We start from the raw sequence: 22,471 nt of genomic DNA, 5'->3' as shown, positions 1-22,471 counted from the left end.
CTCATCATATTTCAAAGAAAAATGTGTCGGACTTTCGGATTTTATTTATATTTATTTATTTTTATAATATTTTTGTGCTAAACCCCTTGATATATGTGGAAATCGTTTTTGCGAATTAAAATTCAAACTTAGAAGCGTTAAAAAAATCATGCACATTTTGAGAGTCGAAGTTGCATTTTCTCAGGTGTAAAATATATGTATAAAGTTTTCTGTCGAGCTGTTATGAGAAACGAAGAATAATTTTATGGATATCCAAACAGCCTACACAACGTGCTGGGAGTGTAAATCTGTTCAGAGAAGTAGAAGAATAGAGGGAGAATATATGAGAAGGCCACCCCGTTATCTATGCACGACATGAATCTGAGGTTCTGTATACCTCGTGACTACTGTAGTCCGACCTCATATGTTCAGTTCTGAATATGCGATGGAGAACCACAAGATATCATATGGTATTACCGTACTGTACCATATAATCCAATCAACCAGTCAAAATCATAAATATAATAATACAAATTCCTATTTTAACATGTACTACACGTGATATGCCTGTTCATGGCCTAAACAGAGAACAGACAAAGAGACCATGAAGAACACTGTTGCCCACAAATCTGTAAAACACAAACATAAATATATTGTATAACATTTTTTTAACTTTTTACATCCACTGTATAAGATCCAGTGCAAGATCCACTGTATAAAACACAATTTGAAACGTCAGTGCCACATCACCAAGGTTTCTCAATGCCGGTACGGTTTACAAATTAATTACCAAGTATTGTTATACTACACACGCAAGCATTATTGTTATAATACACACACAAACATTATTGTTATAATACACACACAAGCATTATTGTTATAATACACACATAAGCATTATTGTTATAATAAACACATAAGCATCATTGTTATAGTCACTATTATGGAATGTGAAACCAAAGTCACACGCAAACAGGTACGCCAATATTTAGGACGTCAATATATATGTGGGGTGTCAGTTGACCGAACTTGGCAACGCATTTGAAACCAGTGTGGATAAAACTCATCGTGGTTTCTGAAGCTGAAAACTCTAAAAGCATTGTTAAGTAGTACCAGGTTGTTGATGTACAATGCTGAGGTCCCTGCTGGTGCTGAATAGGCCCCTGTGAACAGAAAGAAAAGATCACGATATTCGTTCAACGTATTCTCATTCTCTCATTCACAAAATAGCTGCGTGGTTATACCCGACGAGGAATTGTTTTAGTCTACGTGCCACCTACCAATGTTAAACCTGAGTGAAAATATAGTTCAGTGCCATTAAGAACTCCTTCCTACGTCCTCGCACCGTGACCCACGCACACATGTCTTGAGACACACAATATACTGGCACACAATAGTAAGGCGTCCGTAAAATATTTAGCTACGTACAGGATACTCACGTCTGTTGACTTCCTTCAGTGTGGTTCATTAACTTGAAGATCAACATGTCGTCAAGTTTCTTACTGAACATGCTCCCTTCCTCGAGCTGAGGATAGGTGTTTAAGCTCTGTGGTTAAAGCATTCGCTCGACAAGTTGAAGACGTGTTCGATTCCCTATATGGCTACAATGTGGAAGTCCATTTCTGTAGACATGTACAGTATATATCGGAATTTGGGCAATGAGGATCCTATAAACCCAAACATCGTCTGCATGGAGTGAGTGAGTAAGGTTTTACGCCGCTTTTAGATATATTCCCGCAATATCACGAAGAGGGACACCAGAAATGGGCTTTACACAGTGTACCCATGAGGGGAATCTAGCCTGGGTCATTGGCGTGACGAGCTACCCACAAGGCTACCCCACCGCCCCACGTCTCCCAGCAGAGTGATATCTTTCGGTAGCCATCACTCAATAATCCAGACATGTGTCAATCCGCACAATGTCAGTTTCCATGGATTTTATTTTAAACCATGTGTGTTCCTACAATCCGGGTTAGAACTGATCTTCAGTAACCGATGCTTGTCGTGAGAGGCGACTAACGAGATCGGGTGGTCAGACTCGTCGACGTACATGTCATCGCATCCCAGATGAATGGTTCGATGATCATGCTGTTTATCACTGGATTGTCTGGCCCAGACTCGATTATTTACAGACCGCCGCCATATAGCTGGAATATTGCTGAGTGCGGCGTAAAACTAAACTCTCTCATTCCTAAAAACATCACTCTTTCAAGCTTAGCATACAAATGGTAAATAAACATATGGACATAAATACCTTTGAGCGATTTTCATTGTGCTGACAAAACCATTTTTCTGAAATATGAACAGAAAACATTTCAATCTAGCAACATTTAGTGAGTGCTTTGTTATTCATTTCTTAAAACGGGTTTTGCTCCTGTATGCATACCAACACTAATTGTTGACACAACAAAGGCTGTTACCAGTGTCTAATAATACCCTGAATGGCAGTAAAAACGGTATATTAAAGCATTAATGACAGTCCTATATGTACAGACAATCGGCATACCCAGACGAGCCGGGTGTTTAACCTAACTCGTAAATGGCATAATTTATAGACCTGACTTGAGGTGCAGATCCACCGTCGACTCAACCAGACGGCTCAACCTGGGTTGACCTCGAAGTGAAGGGCACACCGCCGCTGAGCGATTAAGGAGGATTAAACTGAAAGCGCTTTAGTTGGAGAGCGTGAATAGGCTAATACAGGACAACTGAAAGCGGTTTACGAGAGGTGTGTCACGGTTTGAGGGTATGAGCGGAGATACCAAGTCGGACTTTGGTGCACGTAACATTCTTAGTGACGGTGAGAGTGGGTAGCAGACGACAGTTGCAGCAGACGAGATATGAAGGACTGTTCCTTCTGGACGACATTTTCGTGATTGATTCACAGAAAACAGACGACACCCATTCAGGATTATTTATAACTCGTACTGTAAATCTTACCCCAGTACAAGTGAAGTGTCACCATGTATGTCATCGTACGCTACGGAGGTAAGTTATTCCACTCTTGACCCTCATATCATCTGTCGAGGGATATGTTCAGATATTTCTACTAAACCAGAGCTGTACATGCAGTCCACTCAGTATTCACGTAATTTCATCCCTCATAGCACTGAAACATATGAACAAATATTTGACAATGTCTGAACACTTTACAAGAAATTCCGTGCGCCAAGAGAGTGTGAGTTTCGTTTTACGCCGCTTTTAGCAATATTTGAGCAAAAACACGACGGCAACTGGGCTTCACACACTGTACCTATGTGGGGAATCGAACGCGGGTCTTCAGCGTGACGAGAGAACGCTTTAACCGCTAGGCTTCATCAATGCCCCAAATGCTCCAAGACACACTGTCGCGGTATTTCTGTTGTATCAGGAATCAGTTTAGTTCGTGAGTAAACCACTTTGGTGAAATCAGGGATCATGGGAATAGTGATGCCTAGAAATATAATCGGGAGAACCTGGTGCCGATCCCATAATCATGTTTCTGTTATGCCTTAGGCATGCAGTTTTGAATAGCGAGTTGCAGCACCTTAGAAGACTGCAACCCTCCCCAGCTCCCCTAACCCCTGTCCGGCATGAAATCCTCAGACACAGCAAACATAATTTACACATTTGTTGAATTTTACCTACATCAATAATTTCTTTTTTCTTAATTAAACTCAGAAAAAGCGAAAGTAATTATAGTGTTTTCCTTGCGTAAAGAAATTGGTGAAATGCTGAGGCAAATTCACAGCTACCATAAATCCAAGTAAAAGCAACCTTCAGCATGCTAAACAAAATTACTGAATTAACATGTTAATTTATAAAACTTATACAAACAGAAGTTTTCATGTTTCATTATCTGAATCGTAATCCGAAGCCTTATCGCTATATCCCAGACTGCCCCTGTCTCGCGGTTTCAACAAAGTGGTAAACATCGCTTGGTTTTCCTCCCCAATCGGGCCAGTGGGATAGACCTGTGGTTAAAGTGTTTGCTTGCTGCGTCGAAGATCCGCTTTCGACTCCCCGCGTGGGTAAAATATATAAAGTCCATTTTCTGGGGTCCCCCGCGGACAGTTTCTGGAATATTGCTAACATATAGTAAAACTAAACTCACTCACTCACCCACATATGATCCCACACAACGCTGCCACACCATGGTATGATTTAAATACTGTTCCAAGCAGCATTGCTCCCACCTGCCCACTAAATGACCGTTCTCTATCCATGTACATGTTGCAAACTAATGCTTCATGGCAATCATGGTTTGTTCTGTATGTTTGTGTGATCGAAAATTGCCCAACTATATCTGATTATTTGTATATTTCATGTCAAGAACCAAAAAATAATGGTATTTGTGTGTCGAGAGGCAACAGTTAAATGAACGTAAAAGCTCTAAGAAACACTGTGATTTTTTATGACAACGGCAGGACGCAGTTAAGAGGATATGTTTAGGATACATTAATACTAGGAAACACTAGGAAACAGTATATGGCAGTGGTCTGTAAATAAATGTCTGGATTAGTCGCCTCTTACTGCAAGTATGGGTTGCTGAAGACCAGTTCTCGAATCTTCACGGATTTTATTCTTTATATCTGATGGCTCATTTAGTACTTGAAGTATTCCTCAGGGGGACACAAGCGTTAATGCAGACATCAGCGTGAAACGTACACGTATCTCACTCTCTCGTATACCTTGGACCAGCATGTCACATATGTAATATACAGTGTCCTCTTACAATTTCACCATAACGTCCTAAATATATGACAGACAACTCGCTTCTGTAAATATTTACAAAGTTACATAAAATGTATAAAATGCTGAAAGTATTCACCCGTGACGGTCACTAAACAAGCAACAAATGGTTATTCGGTGGTGATTGACTCGATACGGTTCGTAGAGGCGAGATTACATCCACAATATGTACGAGTATCCTATAACAGATGGCGTGCATTTACTTCTCAAGGAATATGACGTTGCACTTCCATACCATACAAAATCGTTTAGAGTGAAGTGTGAACATTCAAGTGTATATTATCTTTTGTCCGGTAGCATATATGAAAATAAAAGAGTGGTGCTTAACGTTTTTGCAAGTGTATTAACAAACCTCTGCTTAACTAAATACAGCCATTAGTGTAATTGTTAATGAAGCCAATAATCGGCTCCGACTGTAATGATGGTAAGGCGATTGCATTTCTTAACAAATTCATTCAAAAGGCAAAGGCTTTCTAGGCGGCCATATTGGATTATGATGGTAATCTTATTCCCTATTACATGGTCTAACTTTCATGTATTTCGAAAGAATCAGTACACGGGTTTTTTTCTATGAAAACATTTATCGGCGTTTATCATTATGAAAATACCTAAGAGATGTGGCTGAAAGGGTTTCAGCCATAATTAACAGGATATAGTACAAACTCAACAGTTTACATAATACTGAGGTAAATAAATAAGGGAAGATCACTTCAGTGTTCGTATATGTATTCTCAGACTCATTACTGGAAAATGTTAATGATTCTGGTTGATCGATTGCAGCAAGTTCTGGTTCCAGAGCTTTTGAGTGTTGGTCAGAAACGCTACAAGTTCATCGACTTTATTTCGTTTTGAAGCAATTTCAGGTTCAATAGCTCCTGGCTGTTGATCAGAAACGTCAGAGAAACGGCCAATGTTTTGTTAATCAACTGCATGAGCGAGTGAGTTTTGCCTTTCGTGATATTTCAGCAAAATCTGGCATCGAGCATTGTACGCATGATTAGGAATCAGACCCGAGTCTTCCTCGTGCCGAGCAAACGCTTTTACTATGAGCTCTCATTTCGTGATGGAGCGAGTAAGATCATTCTTCAGCTGTGAATAAGTGAATGGTTTTCATGTCAACTTTGACTTGTAGCCCACCTTTCTCACGACGTGTCAGCTGAATGCAAGGGAAATGTCCGATATAAAGCAGGCCCCAGAGTCTTCAGTACACCGGTTTAACCTATTTAAGCCCAGTTTAACATTCGAGAGAAAATTCGTTCCACCTAAAATGGTCAAACGACATGCTTGATCGACTACTCGGTACCATGACTATTAGTAAAATATATGATTCAATTTAAGTTTGTTTGATGTTGTATTTATTTTATGAAAGATTGAAACATTCGGTTGGATAAATTCGTTATAATTCGGTGTAGTCTATTATTCGGTGGATTAAACCTATCACGAAAGATGGGTCCCTTTAACCTATTCAGACAATGACCTAACCACGAGACGCAGGTAATACCGAAAGATGAGTCTCTTTAACCTGTTCAGACAATGACCTCGTGTGAAAGTGAAAATAGACATCATGACCAGATCTGGTCATACTGAATTCCAATTCCTTTTTTCATAAGAAAATGGTATGCATTTAAATTTTAAACTTAAATAACATCGTATTTCGATATTTTATTGCGCGGTGTAGGCAACATGACCTTAGCTAAGACGTCACAGACTCTCCCTGTTTGATCGTAAACTTGTTTCACAATGCATCTGGCTCAATGGTTACACCTGTTGTGTGTGTTTTGCGCTTATTAAGTGTAGTTCTGTAACGCACAATGAGATGGGTATATCAATTCCGTACCAGACCGCCAAACGTTTCTGTGGACAAAGCGTCGTTTTTAGATTTCCAGAATTTCCATTTCCCACTGCTCGCTGTACGACTGAGCACGCTGTGCGACTGAGTTCTCTATACGACTGAGCACGCTATACGTGTTTGCAAGGATTATAAGGACCGTGGTGCAATATGCAATTGCTTAGATGTATCAAACCCATACTGATTATGTATCAGTTAAATGAATTAGTTTTAATTTTTGGACTTGTTATTTGCACTAAGTTGCACAATACGACGGAACCCAGTCAACAGGAAACGAGACTGTTGTGTAATCAATGTTCTGACTTGAACTCCGTATGCCCCTCACGACGATGCTACAACTTCATATTAACAAGCGATCTGCGAGGTAACCGAGTATGAATCCTCTATCAGTTTAGGCTCTTCTTACTCCAGGGAAGGTTTATGGTAGATGCGGTACTTGCGGACAAGTGCAGAAATGACCCCGTGCAATAGACGTAACACAGGCGCTTTCCTCCAACAAAAGGAGCGGTTGGGTAGCGTTTAGTGGTTAAAGCGTTTGCTCGTCACGCAGATGTGACCAGATGGGTGCAGTGTGTTAAGCCAATTTCTTCTGTCTCCCGTCGTGATCGATATTGCTGGAATATTGCTATAAGCGACGTACAACTAAACTCACTCACTCACTCTCCCCTATGACTACAAAGTGAAATATGGTTACACTTTCACTTCAGTAGTATATGATAATATGCATACAAATCTAAGAGGCACACAAACAACCTTTTGAAACCTTAATATTCAGACAGGATAGGGCAGATGAGAAAGTTAGTGAGTTAGTTAGTAAGTAAGTTGTTAATGTTTCTGCAATTCCACGATGGGGGACTTCATCATAAAGGGACTTCAAACACTGTACTCATGCAGGGAATCGAACCCAGGTTTAGGTTGTTAAGGGCGAACACTACAATCAACACCCCACCTCACGACAAGGCACGAGCGGCTCTGACCAAGGTGTCATATATCTCAATACACACGCTGTTGATCCATTCTGAAAACACATACTGTAGATCTCTCTTAGGATCTGAAAGATTGACGTGGATATAATGCTACCATTTGGCGAGCTTCGACAGCCAGTCGTTACCTTATAATTGCCAAAGACCAGCTGGGTTATTATATTCCACTGTTTACGACACAAGCAATAATTTTTTGGTGAATACGTTGTACTTACTTGCCCGTCCAGTAGATGCATTGTGTTGACTCTTTAGTAACTCGCGTGTGTTTATCAAAGAATATATCAAGTTTGCATTGATCTAAACGCCAGCTGCATACCGTCATATGTCACCGTTATCGCTTGTGCCCTGGACATGTGAATGTATAGATTAGACCACGAGGATCCGATGATATTGAAACGGTCAGCTAAACCTGGCGGTGAATGAACGTAACGTGTTTGACTATTCTTTTCAATGATGAGACATCGGATCTGTGAGTATGGTTTTACTACGACGTAATAAATACTCCAGAAGTATCACGACGAGGACACCAGAAAAGGGACTTCACAGACTGTAGCCATGTGGGGAATCGAACTTGTGACGAAAGAATGCTTTCGTCACCAGGCTATCCCCACTGTCCCAGGTGACGAAGAAGTAGAGGCTGAGTTAATGCTCGTACTAATAGAATACGGGAGCTAATAGAGTACGTGACTGCGAGCTAATAGAGTACGTGTCTGAGAGCTATTAGAGTACGGGACTGTGAGCTAATAGAGTACGTGACTGCGAGCTAATAGAGTACGTGTCTGTGAGCTATTAGAGTACATGTCTGTGAGCTAATAGAGTACGTGTCTGCGAGCTAATAGAGTACGGGTCTGCGAGCTAATAGAGTACGGGACTGCGAGTTAATTGAGTACGTGTCTGTGAGCTAATAGAATACGGGACTGCGAGCTAATAGAGTACGGGACTGCAAGTTAATTGAGTACGTGTCTGCGAGCTAATGGAGTACGGGACTTCGAGTTAATTGAGTACGTGTCTGCGAGCTAATAGAGTACGGGACTGTGAGCTAATAGAGTACGCGACTGTGAGCTAACAGATCACGTGACACTGAGATAATAGCACCGAACGTTCCAATCTTCCCTTCATTTTCCTCTATGCTGTCTCCATGGCTCTCACGTATGTGCAAAAACCACAATACCGTTTAGTCACGGGAATTCGGCTAAGTTACGACAGCTGAAGAGTTAATCCTTTCTCCACACGAATACCGTATTTGTTGAATTGATTAGTACCTTCAACCCCTATCTTTTTCGTCTGATTTGGCGTTTCTGCGATACACGTTCTCACATTCCCGTGTGGATGTGACCTGTATTTTGCAAAAGTCATTCGTGAGATCTAGTTTACTTCAGACTTCACTTCGACTCAGGTGTGATAACATATCTTAAGCAAGAAGACTTGATTGCCTATTTTTTATACCCAGTACACACATTCACGTAGTGAGTGTAGAATACATAAAACTCAAGTACATACAAGGGTATTTCGAATAGACTCTTATAGCCTCTGTCGGACAGTCTCTCATTTTGGCAAATATAAATGGCAGTCTTTAAAATACAAAGACATGAAGGCACGTACACACAAACGCACACGCACGCACGCACGCACGCACATCATTACCAGCACCATAACCATCTACACTACCAGACAGACACATTTATTCTGTAACGAGGCCTATTTCCATAATACATAATAAATTACAATCATATTATCCAGTTTGCATGAAGTTTCAGTTTTTAGGTTGAGTTTATGGTGAATACTTTAGATACACAGAATCCAAGTCTGTATGGTACATCAGTTGATTCCATCAAGTATATCAAATTAGTAGTTGTTGGGTAGTCTGTAAAGCAAGCTGGTAGATATATTTTTTATCAGATGAGAGAATTTGTCACTCTTCATAACAAGATGGTTTTCACTTTCCACGGTCTTCATATTTTCTCCAAGCAGTAATCACATATTCTTTCTTCGTGTGGTATATTGTTGATCCGTGAAGGTCCCGGGGTAGAATAGGCCTTCAGCAACCCATGCTTGCCATAAAAGGCGACTATCCTTGTCGTAAGAGGCGACTAACGGGATCGGTTGGTCAGGCTCGCTGACTTGGTTGACACGTTTCATCAGTTCCCAATTGCGCAGATCGATGCTCATGTTGTTGGTCACTGGATTGTCTGGTCCAGACCGCCGCCATATAGCAGGAATATTGCTGAGTGGGGCGTAAAACTAAACTCACTCACTCACTCACTGGTATATTGTTGTGTCTTCCACTTTCAACTTTTAGTCTATAATTATTACATCTGAGTTTTGATATATAATATGTTAAATAGAGTGAAATGTCATTTCTTATATATGATTCAACATTGAGAAGAGACATATATTGATGATAAAATTCACATTTAGAGGAAGATTCCAGGGAGAGGGACAGTCTTGATAGAGGTCGTCTGATAGTCTTATTCTAAATTCTCGGATAAACAAGTCTACATCACCAATATATTATTTTGACCATGCTGTACCAAAACCTAAGCGAAAAGGATTGTTCTAATTGAAATAGCAGATGAATATCTTTCAACGTCATCAAGTGATTTGACCATTTTATATGCCTGATGAGGTAGTCTGTATTTTCCAAGGCGAATTAATCTTTTCCAATATTTTATTGCTCTTGCCATGTAGATATACTGAAGGGTGAGTCTACCACACTCCTTAGAGTAATGTTATTTGGAGTATTTTTAGTAAGTCTGAGAAATTCTTAACAGAAAGTTGCTTGGATACTTTAGATCAACTTGTAATATGAAATTCCCCAGATTTCGGCTCGATAACATAATATTGGAACAATCATGCTTTCAAAAACTTTAAAATTATCTTCACATCACAGTTTTCCAAACTTATTTTTGAAAAGTAGTGATATTGAACATGGTTTTCTTGGCTTGTGCAGTAAGACAGCTGAATGTTTTACTCCATGAAAGTTGGACACGATCTCACACATGCCGATAGATTAGAGTACTTTAAGGATAGGAGTTTGATAAAAGTCCCTTTAAGACCCACTTTCCTCAACCTGTTCAGTAGAACTTTATGGTCATCCCTATCAAACGCCTTGGAGAAGTCAATGAAGCTACAGTATAATCTCCCTTTAGATTTAGAGAGGAACTTCTGTGCTATTGCCTGTAAGGTGAAGATATGGTCAATGGTTGAGTATCCAGGCCTAAAGCCAGCTTGACATTCATGGATAATATCAATATTGATGTTTTTATCCAATAGGTTTGTCAAAATGTTGCATATTGAGTCAATAAGTGACATACGTCTATCATTGTCGGTGATGTTCAAATTTCCTGCCTTGTGATTGGGACACACTGATAATAGCATCATAGTTAATTGCACAGATGGAAGGCAAAATGTACAGACCCTTCTTGTACTGATATCTGTAGAGTTATTTGTGATGCCTCGATAGGTGATTTCAGAATGCGCCAGAATAATTTAGGATTATATCTGGTCTGAATAAATTATTCCTTCTGTTTGTCCCGAAAAACTAACCTTTTCACTGCAAAGGTTTTCTTGAAAAGTAAACGCAAAGATCTAAAATGGTTACAAGATAATTTCCATAGTTTTTGTGTGATCTAAGCGCAGTATATTATGTGTTCTTCAGTATTTCATGTTCCTGATCCCACCATGGGGGAGTGTTATTGAGACATCATTGTTTCTCAAAACAGATTTCCCATATTTCTCCTTGAATGTTGTGCTGCAGTCTCATATACGACCACTACTAGCTCTACCATGACTTAACGCCCCTTTTCAAAGGCCTTCCGTGGCAGCTTAATTTCAGTGCCTCGATGAAAAGCAAATATTTCCATTGTTTCCATGTCATGGCTAGCGATTGTTATGAAACACATTGATCCTGTAGTCTTGGATTCGAACTCCGAGTTTGATCTGTGTAAGATACTAGGTTTGTCGGCACCATACCCGTGGAAGTGCATTTCACCAAACTAATATTTGCCTAAGAGCTGTCCCACATACAACCTTGCCTGTGCGCCAAATACTGTTTTAAATCAAAACACACTGTACAGTTCCTCACCCAGGCTCCAGTAGAAAGCATTGAGTTCTGAGTGGTACGGCTACCCCATAACTTCAGCATAGACTTGAGACAGTCGTTTCGATCAGATGTCACGGAGATTCTCGTCTGTGTCACTCGCCTAAACAGAAATGTTATCTTTTCAGATCGACAACAACACATCTTCAACCCCAACTGCCGGAGCAGCACTTTGCTGAGGTGCATCAGAGACAAGTGTTCCTGTGGAGATGCTGGTATGTAAATACAGTGGAAACCCTCTAAACCGACAGTCCTCCAGTCCGGCATATTTTGACGGCCCAACTCATGCCGACTTAGAGGGTTTCCACTGTACTGAAACGCACCGAAAGATTGTGAACAGACCATTATTCAGAAACCTAAAAGATCTCAACCATTTCCAGTAACGCCATGTAGCAAGCAAATGGGAATACCCTCAATGGTATTTAGGAACTTCTAAAACTATACTTAGGAATGAATATATTTTACCACCCGGCTGATATTATCACATGTTTGATATTCACATGAAATTGATTTAACTTCGCGATATTGTATCAAAAAAGGGCCTTAGAGACTTTTAGCTACCCCTCAAAGAATACTCCTTATATATACACGAAAAACGCATTATTTTTCTTAACACACAACCTTTAGTAAGGATCTTAACCGTCATAAAATTGCTTTGTTTAAACGCTATAGGTTGTGTATTCATTTTTTTTACCCCAGGCTTTACTCAACCAATATGTTACTCCCATACTACCCCAGGAACTGACAATCTTTGACAAACGTACAGGAATGGCTGATAGTGTAAAAGGCACGTGGTGTGGTCAAGGACTGTGAGACAGACCAGCCTACGTTCATTGCATCCGTTTTCTATAAAACAAATCAGTTGAAACGTCGCTCAAAGATCTGCCAGGAGCATCTTCCGAAATACTGTTGTGTTCATGAGTTTACCACAGTGAATCTGACTGTTTCGCCACAATAACCCTGACTGTTCTACCACAACAACTCGGGATATTTTACCACAATAACACTGGATATTTTACCACAATATCTTACCATACCGACTAGATCTTTTACCACAATAACACTGGATATTTTACCACAATATCTTACCATAATGACTTTAGATATTTTACCACAATAACTCTAGATATTCTATCACAGTAACTCTGGATATTTTACCACAATATCTCGAACAGTTCTACCACAATACCTCTGAATGTTTTACTGCCCAGCAGCGGATGATATCGAGCTGTCCGACGAGTGTGGGAACATCAAGTACCTCCGTGACGCACACAACAGATATGCTAATGAAGTACTTGGGGAACGCGAAACGCTCGTGCTACTCCGAGTGGACGGTGAGTTGACTGGTTTCCTGTAAGTGTGATTGACGAAACATTCAAGTCCTATAGGTTCACTTTGGTGAAAACAAAGTTTACCTAAAAGATGATCAAGGCGAACGTCGTTTAAATATATGAGAGAAAACGGGAACAATCTATTACGTTAATGCAATATAATAATTTCTTCGATCAAGAAGTCCTTAATAACTGAATGAACAGAGAAATTCAAGCAACATCATGAAGAAGGGCAAAGAATAGGGTTCATATAAATGAATGATGTAATTCTCATTCTAATCTTGGCGGTGGGGTATCCTTGAGGTTAAAGCGTTGGCTCGTCAAGCGGAAGATCCTGGTGATTCCATTCCATTCCAATGTGTGAAGCCCATTTCTGATGCCCGTCACTGTGATGTTGCTGGAATACTGCTAAAAAATAAACAAACCCACTCACTCAAACTAACATACTGAACAATCCTGTGGATCATACTCCGATTCATGTTTACGGGGAGTGAGGGTTCATAATCATGGTAATGCGCTGGCAGTCATCTGAACCTAGTGTCAGTCCGTTCCGGAAATATGTCTGAAAAGTCATTATTCCTGAAGGACACTTAAAACGGATATGATTTTGTTCTTTTGCTTTTGTAGATCCATATAATACTACTGTATATGTCCAGAGGCTGTATTTCTGCTGCAGGTACGGAACAGCCATATCCCCGCTACACACCCCTACTTAATGATGAAGAGGCCATCACGGAGGAGTTTTTAGGTGAGGGATTTTACGCTGTTAATGCACACGTTGTGCCCGTAGGAGAGACATGGAGTTTGAGAAGCGACGCCAATAACGGTTATCCTATTGATAAAGGGTATTGATAAGAGGTGACAACTGTTACTGACATGGGTATATTATATATGTTTGTAAGTGTACATGCTTGTAAAAACATGTAATACACATGTGTGCGTGCGTGCGTGTCTAAATATGTATTTCACTTTCCCGCCGTTTAGGTATATTTCTGATATATTTACAAATACGCTGTCGAAGATGCGTTCTCTCCTAATTGTTATATTTATCCAGACGACATAATATTCAATTTGGTGTTTTTTATACTAATTTGCTTTGAAGTTTATTAAAAAAACCAGAACCCTTCGCAAAATTGCTTGTGGAACTGCAAATGCGGCATGAGATAAACCCTGATTCGCAATATCTAACTAATCCCTGCAAAATGTAAACACGCTACCGTTTGTGTTATTGATACATTTGGGTAAAAAAACGTATGTCACACGTGTGACAGAATTAGAATACAGTTACAACTGATCTTCAACAATCCATGCGTGTCGTAAGAGGTGGCTCATGGGATCGAGTGGTCAGACTCGCTGGCTTGGTTGAAACAAGTCATCGAATCCCAACTGCGTAGATCGATGCTAATGTAGATGATAACTGGATTGTCTGGTCCAGGCTCGATTATTTACAGATCGTCGCTATCGGGGATATCTCCAATATGTTGCATTTTGAAGATTCCGGTGTTACAAAAAAAAAAAAAAAAAAACAACAACAAAAAAAACTACACGTTCTGGCAGCAGGTTACTGTTAGTCTTATTTTTAATCTTTGAATTCGTTATAACAATTATTTACTGTAATGGAGGCTCTATGATGCAGCCAAGGCAATGACTTTCTTTGCACTATAGCCCGGCTTGTGATCAAGGATGAGCCCACAAGTCGACCTCAGAGTCTGCGCAAGGGCAAAGGCCGTGGACCTCCATCAGACAAGGAGAAGTCTACCAAAGACAAGACCAACAAGGACAAATCCCGTCAAACAAAACATTCACAGGAAAGGCCCGCGAGATCTCGTTCTAGACAAGCACGAGAACAATGACGTAATATCTACGTCATATCCGGCAGCTATACATATCGGCTTATACGTTGCATCAGCATTCAACAATCATTGAAGAAGCGTGTTTTACCACACCAGTTCCATTGTCAATAGTCTGATGTCGAGTGACACACATCTACTGTCAACTTTGAGCCACGGGCAAACTCTGGCGCCAATGGGGTTGTGCAACAAAGAGAGAAATGATATGCGCCGGCATATGGGAAGACTGGTAATTTTTCACAGTGTTGCGCAAGCATATTTGCGCTACAGTTTGCCTGTGGTAGAGCCTTGGTAATGTAATGGTAATGTCCTGTAGTGTGTTGACAGATTCCATGTAATGGAATGGACATGTCAGTTTGTATGTTATCCAAATATGACGTCGTAGTCGGCCGTGGTGCTGCAGATTAAAGATTTGTACGCCAGGTACATGACTGTATACACAAATGTACCCTAAACAAAGTTAATATATAACTTTTTACCCGGTACCCTTCACCCCGGACGAATCTCCAACCCCAAACCGAAACTGTATGTTCCCGTTCAACTGATTGCACACCGCTAAATATTCGTTACTGTAAATGGTCGTTTTGTTTCAAATGCATTTAATACAGCAGTGTTAAAGTTCGATCAAGAAAACGGCACGTGGAATGGAGTCGTCCTTGGGTACGTGTCTGTAAACTGATTTTGACTAGGGTGCATTTTTAAATGCAGAAACGTACCTGGGATAAACATGTGTTGTACCCGCACCGACAACGACCCCTCCAGCCAAAACATGTATATTTTACGTATTCTTGTACAGCTATCGGGTTCCAATGTAAACGTTGACAGACTTCATCTTTGGAGTAGTTCCATGTGACAATGACACTTATGTATGAAAACGTTGCAATGTTTATTAAAGAACAGAATATATCATAAAATGTTTTCTGTATTTTTGGATGTCCATATAAAAATGCCCGATGCCAACACATCAAAACATGTGTACATAATTAGCTTCAGCTACAATTTAATCATAGAATAAATTTTGAACAATATCCGCATACCAACTTGCTTTGTGTTCTTATGGACATGGTAACCCCTTTTCTATGGAATTGGGTAAGATCAAATCCTCCGTGCCAGACTGTAACATTAACAGCATTAATGAAAACAGTTTACTTGCCGCCTTCAGCAATATTCTACCAACATCACGGTGGAGGAACCACAAACTGAGCTTCAAACATTGCACTCATATGGGAATATGGTTGGAGTCTCCGTCGAGGAAAGACGCCCTCACCTGTGAATCACCAGCAACGATAAGGATGAGACACATACAAGGACTAGAAATATGTTTCATGTAGATAAGTCTATAGTATATATGGTCTGTCATATCAGCTGAACAAACTGACACACTGTCTGTACTGACGGTGGGTGTACAGAGTGAGATTAGTTTTACGCCGCTTTAGCAATATCCCAGCAATATCGCGCGGCTGATGCCAGAAACAGACTTCACACATTGTACCTCTGTGGGGAATCGAACCCGGGTCTGTAGAGTGAGGAGCGAACGCTTTAACCACTGGGCTAAGGAGTACGGGGTCGGACGAGCGTAACTCCTAACTGACTGTACCTTTCTCTGCACTTCTGCCTCGTAACAAACAGTGAACTGCAACATATATCATATTTGGGATTTCACTTCCTCAGTTAAGTACAAATTCTAGTACCTTTTTGGTTGAGTCCCATCCGGGATTCGAACCCGCACCCTCAGAGTCAGGCACCTAATCGCCAGCACACAAAGTCAGGCGCCTAACCCGCTCAGCCACCGCGACTTCCAATGCGACTTCCACTGGTGGCTGAACGGGTTAGGCGGCGGTTTGTTTCGAGAAATCTGGGCCTGACCTTGTTCACATGCTACAACATATCGTTTAAACTTGTATCTGACCTTGACCTTGTGTCTGTCGTAATTTGAGAAAGACCGGACATCACTGACCGTTGAACTGTTTTATTCGTTCTCGTAAACTAGGAATAGTCTGTGTTTAATGACGACTGTTTTCTGCCTCTTGCTCTAACTCGGGACATTCAGTCATCCTAGTTCTCCCACCCTTAAAGTACTGATGAGAATAACCGCAAATCGCACTTTACAGGAAACTTCTTTATCTCAAAATATACATATGGAAATTAATTAAGCAACACCAAATTCAAAGACACATAAAAACTTAACAAAGTTTAACGAAGTAATTTTGATGATTGATTATTCAATTTTGATGTATTGACATACAGCATGAGCTTTTCATGGGTTGATATGACGCGCGTGAAGCTTGCACAGCGCACGTGCATTGCTTTAACCTCAACTTTCGAAAAATGCACTTTATCCCTGGGGTGTTTACAAGCGCAGGTTGTCGATTGCATTCGGTTTTTCATTCATTTCAATGTCATGGCACGTAGGAAATTATCAGAGGCCACTCGTTGGCAAATAATCGGCATGAGGAATGCTGGTATGTCTCTAAGACAAATCGGGACTCAAATCGGACGACATCATTCCATAATTTCAAAACTTTTGAAAAAATACCGGGCCACTAATGAAGTTAAAGACCTGCCTAGACCAGGAAGACCCAGGAAGACCACAGTCCGGGAGGACAGAGCTTTACTGAGACTTGTACGGCGCAGGTCCTTCGACTCGAGCTCTCGGTTGAGACAGGAGTGGCTTCCAGGGAGACCCATCTCGAACAGGACTGTTCGGAATCGTCTGAAAGCTGCAGGATACCGGGCAAGGAGGCCAATCAAGCGACCCAGACTGTCTCCAGCCCATAAGGCAGCCCGACTGGCCTGGTGTAATGACCGTTTGCACTGGAACATTGCCTCTTGGAGGAAGGTCCATTTCTCAGATGAGAGCCGGTTCTTGCTGCACATGGTGGACGGTCGTACTCGGGTCTGGAGGCAGAGGAACACAGCAATGGCTCCACGGAACATCCAGGAGACTGTGGCCTTTGGGGGAGGTTCCGTTATGGTATGGGGGTGCATTTCCATGAACTGCAAGTTGGATATCATTACCATCCGTGGCAACCTTAACGGTGTTCGTTACCAACAGGAGGTTCTTGACAGGGCTGTGGTACCTCATTTTGAGAACCATCCTCTGGCAACGAGACCCATATTTATGGACGACAATGCTAGACCTCACAGGGCGCATGCTGTAAATGATTTTTTGCGGCAAAATGCAATTGACAGAATTCCATGGCCTGCCATGAGCCCTGACCTCAACCCCATTGAACATTTGTGGGACTTTATTGGCCGTCGTGTGAGGCAGAGAGACCCACCAGTCCATAATCTCAACGAATTGACGGCTGCCCTGCATGAGGAGTGGAACAGGATCCCCCAGAATCAGATCCGGAGACTCATCCAAGGAATGAGGAGGCGTCTGGAATCGGTGGTGCGTGCGCAGGGAGGACACACTAGATATTGATGAAAGTCGGTGTGCAGACTCTCAGATGACTGTTCTTTCTTTCCATGTGACATTTGTGTTAATACACCTGACAACAACGTCTGTGGATGAATAGTAAATTGTGTCCATTTTTTCATGAATTTAAGACAGTTTTAAGAATTTGGATTTCGTTGCAATAAAGCAAAGTCTTGATACTTTTTCCCTTTAAGTTGTTTGTCAGAGATCGTCTGTTGAATAAAAAAGTGTCAAACTATATCAACCCGGCATATTTTGATTGTCAGAACACTTCAAAGTTGCTCCAATAGAAAAAATTGGGGTGTTGCTTGATTAATTTCCAGGTGTATACATAAAATTACTATATATTACTCTGTTACTCACTTGGTCAGAAGTAACCGAGTTCATGGCAATGGTACCGACACTAGTTCAAACTGACCACACGAACACTGTGTCCGAATAACAGTTTTACATCTATGTAATCTTATTGTCACGTTGGGACTGACAGATGTCAGAGAAAGAGGGGAACATTGTTGATGTCACTGGACAGCTGTGGTTTAATGAATCAATAAATTCTCTTTAGCATGTGTGTAACACTGATTTTCAGATATCATCGTGAGAATGAGAACGTTCTGGAAATGGAGCAATTCTGACACCGTTACTCAAAATTAGCGTGGCATACCTGCTTATTTAACGATTCCCAAATATATTTACGGGCTATCTCAGTATGATAGTAATTAATAAGCGCATGTTTATTATGTAATTGAATAGCACAGTGAACTGTACTTAGAGATTCATATTACAGAATTGACTTTGTCGCTCTTGTTTCAGATCCACCCAGAGTGAATTCCACACATACCGATTAAAAATAAATAACGACCTAATGAAGAACATAAGAGAACTCCGCGGAGGTTAAGTCAAGTGACTCATAACGTTGACTTGAAGATTATTGCAGGGAAGTGCATGCACCACTACTGCACCTCAATACGGCAAGGCGATTTACCTCGCTGTGTTGGATTGATCAAGTGGCGCGTCTGGTTTCGATTGCTGTACGAAATGTGTACTATAAACAAATGTGATATGTAACCAGGAAACGTATTGCTTAAAGCGGTTTAGGCAGCTGGGACTTTTTAATCATTTAACTTATAAAAATATTTTTCAAGCTCAGCCAACACATCTTACAGGAACCGTTCACCTTTAATTACAACATTTCGCCAACACAAGTTTTCTACAAACACAAACATTATGAATAAGTGGTACGTACAGAGTTCCCCTAGAGTTATCTCCCTTCACGTATTCATTTGACGAATACATTGACTGACGAGCCAGGAATAAAGAAAATTAAAAATATGAAATATAGAATTTGCAAATAGCGCCATATGCCATGAAGCTACTACTTTATCAAGTTAATTTGTATCTGTGTCTGAAGCTATAGAAATATATGTCACTTTCTGACAAAATGAGTTTTGTCACAAAATTTTAAAAAGGGATTTAATCACAGGTATATATTTATATGGAACGTTATTATGAGATGTGCTTAACACTCTTCCACTTTTAGCAGATTATTGACAGACGATGCTTCAGTAGTAACCAGTGGTTTCAAGAAATTAAATCGAAAGGTTTTTTCTATGCTTTATATGAGTGCCAAGCCATTTGTATGCGCCTCCTAGAATGTGGGTCAAAATCGCATGGAACTGAAATCCACTGAGTAACAGAAAACATCGTGGCCTAAATGACCCACACTAACATAGCCATGGCTGCATTATGTCAGGAATCAGGGTCAGAGTAAACCCATTGTCCCTATTGGAACAAGTATGCCAGGGCATTATGTGGAGGGACCCATTGTCCCGCGGACTCAGACAACTCTCACAGTGAGTTTGGGCAGGTCAGAGCGCCTTTTTGAATCCCTGGTTTGAAATTATAAATACATTGATAGGATTTACTGGATCGGTCAATCATCGTGAACCAAGGTAACAAGTTGTTCGCCACTGCTCTGCCAGGTCCTGACGCCAGTACTTACAGGTCGCCACATAAGTGCGTGGGCGTATGTATTAAACTGTTTTTGTAGCCATATTCCAGTAATATTGCAACTGCAGACATCAGAAATCTGCTCCACGCTGTAACCATGTAAGGAATCGAACTCGAGGTTTGGGGTGACGAGCGAACGCTTTGACCACGGAGCTACGGAACTGAGGAATCCCCTGGGCCTAAACACAACATCAGTGTCAGTCAGCCTAGGGACCGTTCATAATTTATGGCTAGGGCCATCGATCGAGCAAGCTCCTTAACTTAACTAAGGCTGCTTATAACACCAATCTCATGTTTATCGGATCCAGACTCGACAATGTTCACACCACTGCCACACAGTTGTACTAAACCAACACAAATCAGAAACCAGACGAAATTGATCCGTTTTAGTGGTGCAAGGTAAGTAACTCTCACTAGAGAAACGTCCAATGTCTATGTTGTCTGTTTAGCTCAAAAACGGACCGACGAATTGCAATCTAGATCTAACTAATCTAAAACTAATAAGCATAAAATATTCAATGAAACGGTGATCTTAATAAAAACACTATACCAATTCTGTGGGTTTTTTGCAGAATTTGTGTCCTAAATATAAATCTTGTCAAACGGACCATCTTAAAATGTTTACACACTTCACAGTTTGTTACGAGAACGGAGTGCAGAGAACGCGAAAACTAATAAATACAAAATACTCAATGCAACGTTGATCATGATCAATACATCATACCAACTCTGTGTCTGTTCTTCCCGACGCTGTCCTTTTCTGTGCACGTCGTCCTCGTAACAAACACTGAACAGTGTCCATATTTTAATGATAGTTTGTTTAACAATTTTTTGTGGCATTTTAGGACATAAAATCTGATGTTTTGATTACGATCAGTGTCTAACTGAGTCTTTTATATTTATTAGTTTTCGAGTTAGATTGCAATTCATCGGTCCGCTTTGCACCAAACGGACTATAGTCTGTAGTAATTTTTGCTTCCCTAGTGATGCATACTGTACGCACGTGCATCACTTGGTGTCCATGCATGTGAAATTCCATTGTGATTGGACTGTTGGTTCAGATGCACCAATGTGGGGAATCGAATCCGAGTCTTCAACGTGACGAGCAAAAGCTGTAACCGCAGGGCTACCACACCGCCCCTTCGATGTTGTAATGCACACATCGATAGTTTCATTCAAACATTATTGAGTACCCGTAGTTTAGGTCGGTCTTGTATAGTGGAGATAAAACACACTGCATACTGAAGGATGCACTGCCGTATTTACCAGAACTAAATTGGTCAATACTCCCTTGTGGCATATCAATACCGCCAAACACACAGGTTGGTTTCAGGTGACATGTACACTCATTAACCTTCATTGACACTTATTGCCCGTGCAGCACGTGGATATCGATCTGTCGGCTCATCCTCAGACATGGATCCCTATTACCCCGATTCGTGATGTGGTCGAGGACGACATCATTACCGTGTATTGATGGCAGGTATGTTTTTCGTAAATAAACCCTGCATCTAAGGTAATTTAATCAAGTAAACACCAAATTGTATTGTCAAAACTCGAACACAAGAACACGTCACTTTGCAAACATCACGGACGAGGTAATCCAATTTAAAGTTTAAAAGTGAGTGAGGTTAGTTTTCAACTAAAGGTGTGAGTGAATGAGTGAGTGGGCTGGTTTTTGAGCCGCTTTGAGCAATGTTTTAGCAAATCGTGGTTGGGGGGCATCAGAAATGGGCTTCACACCTGTACCCAGGTGGGGAGTTGAAACGGGGTGTTCGGGGTGATGAACAAATGCTTTAACCACCAGGTCTGCTCATCACTTATTTGTGTGACTTATATCCTACAGTCTAGCTATTGAAAAAGTTAAGTTAAGACATATAGAATATAATGCTGGTACGATATGTTTGGGTGTAAGATGAGGCAATTCGGCCCAGTTGTCTAATCCACTATAATTCGCTATGCTGCTGACAGAAACCATGACTGGGGTTCGAATCCCAAAATGTATCTGATAGTGATTCTTGGGTTTGTCGGCACTACTGTGAGAAGGTTCTTGACCTCAACCTTGGCCTCTTAATGTTCCTTGCGCAATTTTCTAATCAACCTGCAATAATTTTCCTATTGGAGTCTAAGGCGCATACAGGCGAAAAACCGACAGAGCGGGCGTTAAGCCCACTCATTATATCAAGAAAATATGTGATAAGTATCAAATTAAAACTTTCTG

At 40.9% G+C, this 22,471-nt stretch overlaps 1 protein-coding gene across 1 annotated transcript; it reads left to right on the top strand.

Annotated features, from left to right (window-relative positions):
• Window positions 1–2,550: 2,550 nt before the first annotated feature.
• Window positions 2,551–15,854, top strand: LOC137272871 (uncharacterized protein CXorf65-like). Its single transcript, XM_067805285.1, has 5 exons — window positions 2,551–2,967; window positions 11,770–11,856; window positions 12,856–12,975; window positions 13,649–13,720; window positions 14,638–15,854. The coding sequence occupies exons 1-5, from the start codon at window positions 2,943–2,945 to the stop codon at window positions 14,823–14,825; spliced, it is 492 nt and encodes a 163-aa protein (XP_067661386.1). The 5' UTR covers window positions 2,551–2,942; the 3' UTR covers window positions 14,826–15,854.
• The last annotated feature ends 6,617 nt before the right edge of the window (window positions 15,855–22,471 follow it).

The sequence above is a fragment of the Haliotis asinina genome, chromosome 2 (genome assembly GCF_037392515.1).
Source record: "Haliotis asinina isolate JCU_RB_2024 chromosome 2, JCU_Hal_asi_v2, whole genome shotgun sequence".
In the NCBI taxonomy this organism is placed as follows: domain Eukaryota; kingdom Metazoa; phylum Mollusca; class Gastropoda; order Lepetellida; family Haliotidae; genus Haliotis; species Haliotis asinina.
Note: the sequence above shows the minus strand (reverse complement) of the source record. Positions and strands in the feature narration are given on the sequence as shown.

What these genes read in the sequence shown, in the direction of transcription:
- LOC137272871 (XM_067805285.1), top strand. Translation starts at nt 2,943, where the DNA reads ATGTATGTCATCGTACGCTACGGAG. An exon ending in GTGTTCCTGTGGAGATGCTG is followed by an intron (nt 11,857 to 12,855) that starts GTATGTAAATAC and finishes ACTGCCCAGCAG; the next exon opens with CGGATGATATCGAGCTGTCC. An exon ending in CATCACGGAGGAGTTTTTAG is followed by an intron (nt 13,721 to 14,637) that starts GTGAGGGATTTT and finishes TTTGCACTATAG; the next exon opens with CCCGGCTTGTGATCAAGGAT.